The 13,169-nt window shown below is 39.2% G+C and overlaps 1 protein-coding gene across 1 annotated transcript in view; it reads left to right on the top strand.

The window, feature by feature from the left end:
• LOC134866861 (potassium voltage-gated channel subfamily H member 7-like) overlaps positions 1-12,614 on the top strand; it is a 33,563-nt gene extending 20,949 nt beyond the window's left edge. Inside the window, 10 exon segments of the mRNA XM_063887043.1 lie at positions 456-855; positions 1,240-1,439; positions 1,605-1,607; positions 2,448-2,700; positions 5,073-5,278; positions 5,637-5,724; positions 5,868-6,029; positions 7,004-7,160; positions 9,318-9,498; positions 10,397-12,614. Coding sequence (XP_063743113.1) covers positions 456-855; positions 1,240-1,439; positions 1,605-1,607; positions 2,448-2,700; positions 5,073-5,278; positions 5,637-5,724; positions 5,868-6,029; positions 7,004-7,160; positions 9,318-9,498; positions 10,397-10,684 — 1,938 coding nt within the window. The 3' untranslated portion in view covers positions 10,685-12,614.
• Positions 12,615-13,169: the final 555 nt, after the last annotated feature.

Raw genomic sequence — 13,169 nt, 5'->3', positions numbered from 1 at the left:
TCACGGTCTGTGTTCATTTGCCTTTCGCCAAAGGGCTGTTGGGAGTTGCCGCAATGGAGTCTTTTTTTTTTTCATTGTTAAGGAAACTTCTTACCTCTGATTGTGAAGTTATTTTCTGGATTTGCATCTGCTTTGGATTTGTCTTTAATGAAGAGAACATTTCAGAGCATGTAGCGTTGGTAGATATGGGAATGTGCCTAATAAAATACATGTTGTTGTATTATAATACTGTACAATTATTGTTGTTAGGGATAGTTAAGATGTCCAAGCTGCTGATGTATAAGGTTCTCATCCATAATCAGTGTATTACAGAACATGGGGGTAGCTGGTGTAACACTGCCTCGATAGATTGGTTAATACACTGACTAAGGAGAAGTACCTCATACAACTATCCCTTTAACATTTAAGCTGGTACTGTTTTAACCAATCAAATTTCTTCTGTACATTTTGTTTAGACCACCACTCTGATTGGCCTGTTGAAGACAGCTAGGCTCCTGCGATTGGTGCGTGTAGCCAGGAAGTTGGACCGCTACTCTGAGTACGGTGCTGCGGTCCTCATGCTGCTCATGTGCATCTTTGCCCTTATTGCCCACTGGCTAGCCTGTATATGGTATGCCATTGGCAATGTGGAGAAGCCTTACTTGGAGCACAAGATTGGCTGGCTGGACAATCTGGGCGTGTCCATAGGAAAGAGATACAACTACAGCGACCCTAACTCTGGTCCCTCCATCAAAGACAAGTACGTCACCGCTCTTTACTTCACCTTCAGCAGTCTGACCAGCGTGGGCTTTGGAAATGTTTCCCCAAACACCAACTCTGAGAAGATTTTTTCCATCTGTGTCATGTTGATTGGCTGTGAGTATTGTTTTAATATCTTATAAGTTCTTTCAGCAGAACTTTATTCTGCTTTTATCTGGTGCAGCACTTAAAGTGGATGAGGCAATAACTTCTCTTGATCATTATTTAGACTATCTATTGCATGTGTGTGTGTGTGTGTGTGTGTGTGTGTGTGTGTGTGTGTGTGTGTGTGTGTGTGTGTGTGTGTGTGTGTGTGTGTGTGTGTGTGTGTGTGTCCTGGGAGAAGCATCCCTGCAGTATTTCTTCCTTTTTTTCCCCATTAAAATTTTTTACGAGAATATTAATATTTGAAGCAAGGGTCTAAGGACGTATTGTCTTTGTTTTAGCAGCATTTGTTCTTACTCTTTAAATTTCACCTTCTGCTCATTGTTTGTATTTCAGCCCTCATGTATGCCAGTATTTTCGGAAACGTGTCAGCCATCATCCAGAGGTTGTATTCGAGTACAGCCAGGTATCATGCTCAGATGTTACGGGTCAGGGAGTTCATACGCTTCCACCAGATTCCCAACCCTCTGAGGCAGAGGTTGGAGGAGTATTTCCAACACTCCTGGGCCTACACCAACGGCATTGATATGAACACGGTAAATAAAAAAGAATCACATGCATGTATCTGCATATTCATAATATACATTTACTGATTTCATTGAATGATTTTAGAAATACTTGATATGCAATATTCTAAAAAGAGCTTTCTTTCTCTTGTCTGCTTTCCATCTGGATTAACATCTCTACATTGGTAAGAGCAGGAGGTACATTTTTATATTTCTTGTCATCATCATAGTGAGACATTTTCTTGAACTTGTGCTGGACTTGTGTGAATTCCATAAAAAATGTAGAGCATTAATTTCTTAAAGTCATCAAATCATATCTGAGAGCATTGTTTGTGTAGTAGCATGTACTTAACATTGCCATTTGTCTTGTTTTAATTGAATCTAAAACATATTTACGATCATTTTATATTTTTAAGACTCAGAAATATCATAATGTATTCATCCTCACTCAAAATGTCTCAATCTTCTGCTCACTTATTCATTTTATGTTCAAGAAGATATGTTGTTATTGTCGATATGATATTGTCTGTTGTTGCAACAGCAAGGTTTTCATTCCCTGGTCATTTTATGGTTTTGCATAGAAACTCCCTCTCAATTTCCTATCAGATTGAAAAATAAAACTAAGAGGAACATCAAATAAAAAAAGTTTGGGTTTTCAAGGAATCTCCTTGGCCCAATATTATGTCTTACAGTTCAAGTAAAGCACAAACTAAGCAGGCAGTGCATTGAGCTTCGAGGGTGGTTTCATAATTTGTAATCACTACATTTGTTATTAAAATCACACAAGTAGCAATTATTATATCTTGATGTATATGCATATGCATTGGTCTTAAAAGCATCCAATTACATTTACCTTTTTCTCATGATCCACGAAAGATGTGATGTGTCTGACCGTGTTTTCTGGGTCTCTGATAAAAGTACACATTACAATAACACATTGCTGCCCACAGCTACCTACTTGCATGTACATCGACCTCTTTGAGGATATCAAACTCAATATTTTGTGCATTTTACTCACAGTTTTCTTCTGCATCACAGGTGTTAAAAGGTTTCCCTGAGTGCCTGCAGGCGGATATCTGCCTTCATCTCAACAAGAATCTTCTTGAAGAGTGCAAAGCGTTCCAAGGAGCCTCCAAAGGCTGTCTGAGGGCCTTGGCCATGCACTTCAAAACCACTCATGCCCCTCCTGGAGATACTCTGGTCCACTGTGGTGATGTTCTCACCGCTCTCTACTTTCTGTCTCGTGGCTCTATTGAGATCCTGAAAGATGACATTGTGGTAGCCATCCTGGGTAAATACAAACCCTTGTTGATTCTGGGAAATATGATAATGGGCAACACTTAGGGGGTGCTAAATTAATAAGAGACTGCTGTGCATATCCTGCAAAAGCAGTTACGTAAAGCATGTTAAGAGTTTATGTATTTGTCTCCTTTAAGCCAATATTTTTCGCTTGACCTTTTGCTAATGTCCATCATCTGTTTCTTGAGTTTTCTATTCTTATCAAAACGTCGGCCATGTAGATAACTGTAAAAGTCAGCTCCCTGCTGTATTGAAGACCTGCAAGATGATTGTGAACTGAATGTCAGTATCAAATCTGTTGAGAGAATTGATAAAGAACCCTTATTTCATTGCATTTGGTCAAATCTGATCTTGAAAAAGGGTGGATAATTCTGTGAGCTTGCAAAAGTAAATCTTAAGTGTTTTGCCATAAAAGGTTAAGGTTTTTTTTTGTTTGTAGTCAAAGAGGAGGCACTAATACCAACAGTATGCATAAGGTTGTAATGGATAGACTGGGGATTTATTGTCTGAGTTTAGTTGTTTTTCCACATTTTGCATGCAAATTAGGCTTTTCAGAATGTCAGAAAAACACACACTGTACCTTTTTATACATGTGGGTTTTCCCCTTTGGCCTTTTGTGAAGTGTATCAATTATGTAGTTTATTCAGATTGATGGAAAATGTTCAATTATTGATTGAGCTAACCCCCTACTCTGCCCAGAATGCTTGATCATTTTGAATGCAGTGATGCTGCTGTCATAAGCTTAGGAAAGGATAGACAGTGTAGTTTCCCAACAAACACTACTTTAATGCAGTCAGACTTGCAAGTAGGCTCAGAATGACTTGTGTGCAAATCATTAAGAGATGTAATGTGAATCCTTTGAACCTGAATAATTTCTCAAGTTATTGCAGCAGCTATACCCTATGGTGTTCACACTTTTTGACAAGAATTGCATGGAGTGCCTGCCTCCCCCCATTTATGTCCTCTGGGCAGTAAGGCTGCATATGTGACAGGTTTGAGACTCTGACATTTCTATTAAGTGGCTCCATGAAAGGTTGTTTGGCAGTCTCAAAAACGATGGTGAAATAGCTGCCACTTTTTTGACAGCACAGGGAAATGAGTAGCAGCTGCAAAATGGCATTTATAAAAAAGGGCAGTAAAATAATAAACTGAATACAATAATTGCCAGCTCTAAATGTCAAATAGTATTTTGCCTCAGTAATATGTTGGTACTGAATCTCCCTCATTAGAAATACGACTATTTCAGTTTTCTCACTGGTGAGCCACAACCAGGTGCTGCAGGCCATGCCTGGATTAAACTTGCCATTATTCATGAGATGAATGCTCTCCAAAGCTGCACCTGACAGAATGGGGTTTAAGCTTGGCAACAACTGCTGCATCCCACAAAATCCATTATTAACTAACACACTGGTAAAGTCACTGATCTCATAAATCAACCCATTTATATTTGATACATACATAATGCACCATTTTGCTGGAATTTGTTATTTGTGAAAACCAAACTGCCCTTGCCTAATAATATAGTAGCCACAAAACATTGCAATAATGCTGAGTTCAAAACCTCAATATTTTATGGCAGCTACAAGAGGATAACCCTTTGTGTGCTGACTCTGAAAACTAGGATTGTTCCACAGAAGAGGAATTAGTCTCTTACACTGCCATCTGGGCTAATGATGAACTAAATCCTTGTGTTGAGAGCTGCATGTTGGGGGAGACACAGCACACTGTGTGAGGCTGTCTTGTGTAAAAAGGTGTGTGTGTTTCATGCTGTGAAAAGCAAACCGGTAGCCAACCTACCACATCTCTTTCTCTGGAACAACTGATTATGGCATTTAGTGATATCCAGGACCAATAAAATGATTTTTCGTCATGGCCTTTAAATCTGAAATATTGTCCTTTGCCAAATGAACCCTTAATCCAGCAGAGGAAAGTCGTATGATACATGATGATAAAACGCATGACTTTCTCAAAGTTTTGTGAATGTTTGGCTTCATTATGTGATGGCCATTATCAACATTTTTTACTTGGAAGTGTGTCAATCACAATCAAAGCCTTCTTTCCTTCCACATCAAAGTGGCTTTGAGTTAGCAGTTATTCTTCAGAATAAATAATGGATCAAAGATAGGCCTATGGAGAATATCCACAGAGAGGAAAAACTGTTTGATTTTTATTATGCACAACAACAAACACGTCTGGCTCTTTAGTGAGAGCCTACTTAATAGCAAGACAAGTCCCTATAGAAAATAACTGATTCTATAACGCGCAAGGCTACTTGTCGGAGTCAACGCAGGTAACACTGACACTGTTTCCAATCCAAGTGAACCCATCTACAACATGTATCATATCTTTGTATGTTGATCCCAGGAAAGAATGACATCTTTGGCGAAATGATCCATCTACTTGCCAAGCCCGGGAAGTCCAATGCTGATGTGCGCGCTTTGAGTTATTGTGACCTGAGCACCATTCAGAGAGAGGATCTGCTGGAGGTGATAGACATGTACCCAGAGTTTGCAGACTACTTCTTCAACAACCTGGAGCTGACCTTTAACCTCAGAGATGAGTCTCCAAAGGTAGATTATACAACACGATAAGAGCTACATGTTCAACTGAGGCAGTTTAACAACTATCTACAAGGATATACAAAATTATACTCTTATGAAACTTCTAACAAGACTGAGGATTGTTGACCAATAATTGTTTTATAATAGGTTTTATTTTATAAAATGTAGGAACCTTATTTCGCCTATGCAGGGAATGTTCCCTTCCTAGTAATCCCCAATTGTCCTTGTTGCTGCTATGTAATGTATATGTGGCTGCTTTTATTCCACTTTTTACGTGCTATCGTGTTACTGTTGCGTTGTATAAGAGAAATCGGTAAACAAAATCTGTCAGAAACAATTAATCAATTCCCATGCTCACATGTTGCAGCCCTCCATCTCCCAAGGCGGGGATTCAGACGGCGAGGGCAGTAAGACCATCAAAAGAAGGATCTCATTCACACCAGATATATCTACAGGTGGGTGGAAACTAATCTGCTCGGATTAAGTACGTCCTCTGGTGTTTGCAAATGTTTTCTTTGTTCCCTGAGCACAGCATTTACTCCCTAAGGAATACAGTTCAGTGTTATTCCACTAAATCGTGTTGATTGTTGTTTTACAGTGGAAAACAAGGGAGAAGTTACAAACTTAGGGAGAGACCGGGAGTCTAACTCGTCCCTAAAAAGAAGTTCAGAAGTCCTGAAACCCTCTCCACCCAACGCCCCCGTCCTAGGCTCACATCTTGCAGTCAGAGACAACGTGGGGAGAAGACCATCTTTCGAAGGTAATCTTAATTGTTCCCAGTTTTACGTGAACACGGAAAGTATTGCCAGGTTGTTTTAGGTTGTGCAGAGCAAAGACATATTTCAGGACGTCAAGAAGCCATTGTGGGTTTTTGTGTGTGTTGCTACATTAGCCACTTCTACTGGATGGTTGGAGCAAACAGCTTCTTAAGGATAGTTTGAGTAATAAAACCATACGTTTAAACTGTAATACTATACTACGATATTCCAAATGTTGGGAAAAAAAGAGGTTATCGCAATTCTTGAATTTAAAAAAGTCACATAATTGGGTAACATTTATATAATTTGATATATTTTAATACATATCTGTTTAATCAAAGAATGTATAAAAAGAAAAAAAGAAAGTTGACATTTTAAAGGTATAGTCTCCTTTCTTTATCTGCGTAGTCTGGCTCAATAATATGTTTTGCTTTGGTAATGCACTTCCATCTGACAAGTCTGATAAGCCAAATATTGAAAGACAGACCGTTTTGGAGACAAATAAGACTGACAGACTAGAGCTATTGTTAATCTCTACAGCTTGAAGGATACAGAACAAAAGGCCACATGAGGGTAAAGGTCGGTGCCATTCATGGTAACGACACACTGAACCACCTCATATCTATACAGCTCACAGTGGTAGTCTAGAAGCCAACTGCCCAGAGTGCTGCACCAGATAGTGTCATCACACAACTCTGTGTTTAAACTCACAAAGAAGCCTAACATACATCAGCAGACAGCAAGCTGAATACTAACCGGTGCCCAGTGGAGATAACAATGTTAGTTTGCTATTGGAAAACATTGCCTTGATTCTCCCAGTACAAGCTTGATAGATCACAACAAAGAATCTACACACAGCTGTCCTGTAGAGATTAATTACATCCTTTTTTAGTAGGACGGTTGTTTTGTTCACTGATGACGTTTATCTGACCCACATGTGAGGATGTAAAGCCAGCGTGTTGGTTTGACTCTCCAGATTTGTGCTGTGATAAATGGGCCTGTAAGAAGCCTACGGAGTACCTGGATGAGTCAGCACAATTCCAGGACCTGAGAGAGGATGATAACTCCGCCAGCGAGATCACGTATGGAGAGGTGGAACAGCGCTTAGGTCAGCTTCAAGAGCATTTAAACAGGTACGGATTTTCAGAGTTAGCACACAGTGTTATCCTCTTGTAGCTGTCATACACTATGAATTACACCGGAGTGTGAGCATTGTCTGAAAGGGTTTTTGTTTTTTTTTACAGTTTAATGTCCCTTTGTGTCACCAGCACAGAAAGTGTTTTATTATTTTTCCTTTATAATTCTTTTATCATTTTATTTGATTTACTCATTCTTTCAATCACATTAGTTATATTGCTGCATACTGAGTTTGGGTTTAAGGCCCACTTGCTTCACTTGCTTTTATGACACAGTGTAATGCTTTAACAGACGTACATGGAGGGTGTATTAAATTATGCTAGATATCATCTTGCCTTACGTCAGGCCACGTGCAGGATGATAGTAACCAGGTCAGATAAAGAGCACACTGAGTACACAGAAAAACATTGGTCAAATATGATTCAATAATTTAAAAAATACAACTTAACACAGGGGACATTTTTATCCACTGGTTAAAAGCAAAACACAGTTTCATTTGACCATTTGAACAGATGTTTCAAACTGTCCATTAACTACAACAAGGAGACCAAAGTGGACTTTTTTAAGACGAGAGTAATGCGTTTCTGTTTTGACACAGTTGAGTTTTCTGTTGATTTTGAGAATGCAAGTTGTATACACCCTCTGACTCTTTGTATGTTGTTTTGTTGCTCAAACCCGGAGATGTTTTTCAAATTCTTAGTAAGATTTCTCAAAGTAGGAATTTAATAATTTAATGGTCTGTGCAGAAATTTGTAAAGGCATGATGACTTGGAATTTTTTTAATAGTTTGTGATCATGTTCCTCAAGACAATCTATAATAAAAGTGTTGGTATAGAATATAATATTTCTTAATTATTTATATCATTATATTGCCTTGAGATGTTCAGTTACTGATTAATTATTATCAAGCTCTTTATTTTTTAAAGTTGTTGCCTCCCACACAGCTAAAATTAAGTCACACATCCCCTGCGATCACAGGCAATGAGGAGTTTAATTGCCAATGTACATGAGTAGGTAGAGGAAGGCAACTAGCTGGCAGAAGCTGTTGTCGGACTCCAAGTGGGTGGCTGGATCTACTGGAAGCAGGATGTACCGCTGCCGAACCGAGTCTAAAACTGACGATTGAGAACAAAGCATGTCTGAAACATCCTGGAACAAAAGCCACTCGCTAGATAAACTCACTCTAATGCAAAAAATGTATATGCAAGTAATATTCCTCTACAGAGTTTATACATTTATATTCAGTCTCGCTTTTTTTCTGGAGTGGAAAGTCATATTGGCCACAGTTTTTACAGCACACCTGCAGCCAGCAGATCACCTAGATAGACGGACAAATGATTAGCAGGAAGTATTTTTAGCTTGAATAATCACAGAGAAGAGGGACGGCATCAGGGTTCTGGAAATACAGGGTTGGCTCATTTGATTTAGCGCAAATAAGACGTTTTTCCACTGCACGATAGTAAACTGTGTTTTTTTGTTATAATGCTAGCTGGCTGGAAGATGAACAGCACTTCTCTGGGTTTTTTGTGTTACTTTTTGGCTTTGACTTGTCCAAAAAAGATATGACAGAAAAAAAGATAGTGTCTCTTCAGCAAATATATAAAAATAGCCTGGAAAAAGTCAGTTTGCTGCACCTGTAGTGAATGTCTATTGTGTGACTGCTTTTACCTTACCCCTTATAACTTCCTAAGCCAGTAAACAAAATGCTGCCACATATAATATAGCAGCACAGTAAAACAGAAACATGACACATTTATAAATGTCTATATATATTTAAATAAGGGGGGATACAGATGTATTTAAAGGGTATTCAGCCTTACCCAGTTTTGCCTGACGCTCTAAATATAGAGCTTGGATGAATTCTACTCATAATTAGATTGCCCAAATAAGTGTGATAAAGACATTTCCACAGTAAACTCTAAAGTCACACCTCCCACACAAAGCTCATTATCACTCCTAGCATGGGCAGAGTCTTCCGTCTACTACTCTAGCAGAATGTTTTTTTTTACGCCTGTACAGTCTCTGCATTTGTCCACTGAGGAGCACAAGCTCCATCTAGTGCTCAGTGCGGTGCATTTCAGCCATGTTCAGACTTGTCTCCTCTTGGTTGTGATAATTTCTCACTTTGCTTTTATTTTCCTGTTGTTTTTGAGGCTGGAGAATCAGATGGTGACAGATATTCAAACCATCCTGCAGCTGCTGCAAAGACAGCCGACGCTGGGCCCTCCAGCCTACAGCACTGTGACTGCCAGTCCAGACTATCACACCCCTGCTGTGAAGGTTCAGCCAGTTGCTCTGACTGCAAGCCATTTCTTCAGCCATACAGGAACTCAAGTAAGGAACTCTTAGGTAGACACAGTCCCCCCCCCCACACACACACACACACACACACAATAGGTTATTTTTGCACACATTTTCTTGGCGAAGCAGGGAAGTCGCGCATCAGCTGGCTTTTACAATCAACAATCACATTCTCACCAACTCGGCAGGGGTGTTAAAGGAGACAATGTGGCGCTGTCTGTAATCTGACAAGCTCCTGCTGTTTCTTATTGCTTTGCTCCTAACTTTCTGGTTATTGGTTGGTCTGCCATAGTGTTTGCCAGAAAGTCTGGACAATCAAAGGAATGAATCACAGCCTCTGTCTGACACCATCTGAATTGTGTGGATGACATGCCTCTCCTGTCAGGGAGTCGATGCATGCTAAAACTAGTACTATGTTCTTAATAACAGATTGGTATACAGTATAATATTGATATCATGTTAATCATACAAATATGATTATATTTTGTATTCATATAGCCATTTTAAATAATTCGTTGCAGTCTCTCCCTCCACTCCACTTATATTTAGAAAATGTATTTGCCGAAAAAAGATATGATGATATGATCGTTATGGAGAATTATTTTGGTAACAATAACCAGGTACTAAAAATCTGATATTCTGACTGCTCTGCTGGACATGTAGATTTTTGAAATAGTTGAACTTCATTTGAATTCTTATTTAGTAGGGTTTTTTTGATATTACAATAATATATTTTTTGTGGAATTTATACAGTTGTATTTGACTATTCTGATCCAATTCTGAACCTTTTTGTACAACTACAAATAGGGAACCAAGTAGAAAAAAAATGTATCAATACAATATGTTACATGATTCAGTTTTACATCACACACATTTTGGATAAACCTAATGCAGGCAACTAAATGATATATTCTGCCAATTTTCTTCTTAGGGTCCCAACCAGGAACTGGAGAGGGCCGTTCAGGAATCCAAAGACTCTCTGTCGAGCTTGGCCAACGTGAATGCACCCATTGAGGGCAGCCTTACAGCATCGCTTGTACAAAGACATACAGAGACTCAACAACAACAACAGATCACAGGGCATCAACAGTCAGCACTGATGCTTCTTCCAACTGAAACCTCTTCAATCTCCTCCTCTTCAGCAGCCCCTTCCGACTCCAACCTTCACACCACTGGCCTCCAAAGACCTGTCTCAGACTCAGAGTTTCCAAGGCCATAATCTTCCAGAGGCACTTATACCTTATACCTGGGTTGTTAAGCTGTTATTACTTTTTTAAGTAGCAGCTTTTTATCAGCATGCTGGCACAGACATCTGTATTGTTCATTTGCAATGGCTTGGTATTAGTAGGCCTGGTAGGATGTTTTTTTTCCTTCATTATGCATGTGGATAAAAAAAAAACGTTTGCTACAGTTAACAGTGGGTTAACTGTTATCAGTCTAATAACAATGGTTACATATTGTAACGACAGCTCTATAAACACTGAATCCCTCTGATGGACTCTTTTAAGCATCATCACACACAAAATGTACATCTCAATGCCCAACCATCTAAGATGAACCTATTCAACCACACAGAGTGGTCCAATAAGAGGACAGAAATGTGCTATTTATTAAGTTTACAGCTTCGTAAATATTTTCAACTTCATCTGCACGTAAACTGATTAAAGAGCACTACCTGGTTGTGCTAGAACTAGCACTGCAACAGCATATCAACATCCTGTGTCACTGGAGCGTTGCACTCTAATGGGCTCTAATGGATTCTGTAGCACGTGACTTTTCATTTTATCCCCCGACACATTACTGGTCACACAGGGCTGGGCTAAGTGGGCCACAAGGCCATAGTCGGGCTTAATAAAAGCACACATTGCACTTACAATTCGGGTTCCACTGGACCCCAGGAAATGGACAACCTTGAGAATCAGAGAGATGTGTCCCTTCCCAAATCATAACTTGCTAAATAAGCAAAGCTGACTGACCTACCTCACACAAGACTAGGGTCTCAATGTTCAGCCCAAGGTATCACATACTTCGGGTGTCTTCCTGTTGTCAGCTGCAAAGCTGTGATAAGCTTAGCTCCCCAACCAGTGTGTCGAGGCAGACTGCAACTCCAACCTGAGACTTGGAAGCAGTGTGATCCAAAGCTAGGGCCCTGCACTAGCTACTGTACTCATTTCCATTATATGTGTCGATCTGAAAAAACTAATTATGAGAGGGGGACTTTTCTGAAAACGTTGCTTAGCATCTGAATCTGAATCTAGTGCAGGCCATAGGTTGAAACGCAAAGGTTGAATTTCTGGGATACAGGCCATGTTTACACCAGCAATAGTCAATACTGAAACAGATCTTGTTAGAGCCCATTAGAGTGTCTAGCCTGTATGCTATACATTTACAGACTATACATACTATTTTCTGCAGCTATTAGTGAAGCGCATCATTATTACAAAGGTGTGACAACAGTTTTCTTAGTCATTGTAGGCCCATCTCTGAAGTGTGACTCAGGGGTTATGGAAAATTGCACTGCAATATACAGTACAGTATAAAATATACTGTGTTTTTCTTCTTTAAACAATGTGCATTATTACTGCGGTCACTGATGTGCACCTACTGCACAACGTCAAGCCAACAGAATGCCCCCTACATGCAGCTTGAAGTGTTTTTGCTGTTCTGCTGCCTCAGACAAACAAGTATGGTGTAGGTATTTCTACATGGCAGTGCATGTGTTTTATATTTATATATTTACTGTTTTGCACTGCTTATGAGCCCAAAGTAGCACATTACAATAAGAAAATGATGTCAGCACAATTGTCTCTTCTTAGGATGCACATGTTTGGTGTGTTGGGGTACTGGTTGGACGGGGACAGCTGGAAAGTTAGTACTTGTGCATAAGCAGGCCCCAGAGAAGGTTTTGTGCCTATACAACCAATCAAAATGCAAAGTCAGCATCTTCATGTATAACTAACAATAACATAGACGAAGCATATCGAATCGATCCTTGTATTTTTTTTGGTGGCAATGTATGTTAATGTTGAATTGTTGTTAGACAATTGTTAGAAGATAAATGCATCGCATTGCAGAGTATTTTTTTTAACTGAGTAAATTATATGAGAAACTCTTTAGAAAAACAGGACTACATATGTTTGTTTTTAAGCTGTGGGAGCAATAAAACAAAGCACACATAGCTGTGTCACTGGATTTGTCTTTATAAGGAAACATTTTTAGGTCAAATAAGTAACCTTACTTTAAAGTTACTTAAATATTGACACAATGTATAAAAAGTTTTAACAGGGTGACTAGTCATCTTTAACATCAACCTCAACATCAACATACAACTTTTGATGAGTAAACACACAGAAGTCAACATGAGGTCGCCTCGTGGTCAATGTACCAATGGTACAAAAGTTTTCCGGCCTTGGCACATGCAACTTGATCGAGGGAGAAGTTAATTAAACCTTTTTCAATCAGCCATAATTGAAAACACCTGTGTAGGAGGACCAAATGCACCATTTAATAAATAAATGCATAAATAGTTAGAAATGCCACATACTTCCTGACATTCTATTGTGCACAAATGCAAAGCCCTATTAACAGCTGAGACGTCTTTAAAAGTCTGTTAATTATGAGAAACATGAGTGGGAAATGGCTGTAAATGCCTCCAAGATGCATAAAAATGTGTGCAGGTTTTAGTGGACAGACCTACTGTATTA

This window comes from Eleginops maclovinus, chromosome 7 (genome assembly GCF_036324505.1).
Source record: "Eleginops maclovinus isolate JMC-PN-2008 ecotype Puerto Natales chromosome 7, JC_Emac_rtc_rv5, whole genome shotgun sequence".
Classification (NCBI taxonomy): Eukaryota; Metazoa; Chordata; class Actinopteri; order Perciformes; family Eleginopidae; genus Eleginops; species Eleginops maclovinus.
Note: the sequence above shows the minus strand (reverse complement) of the source record. Positions and strands in the feature narration are given on the sequence as shown.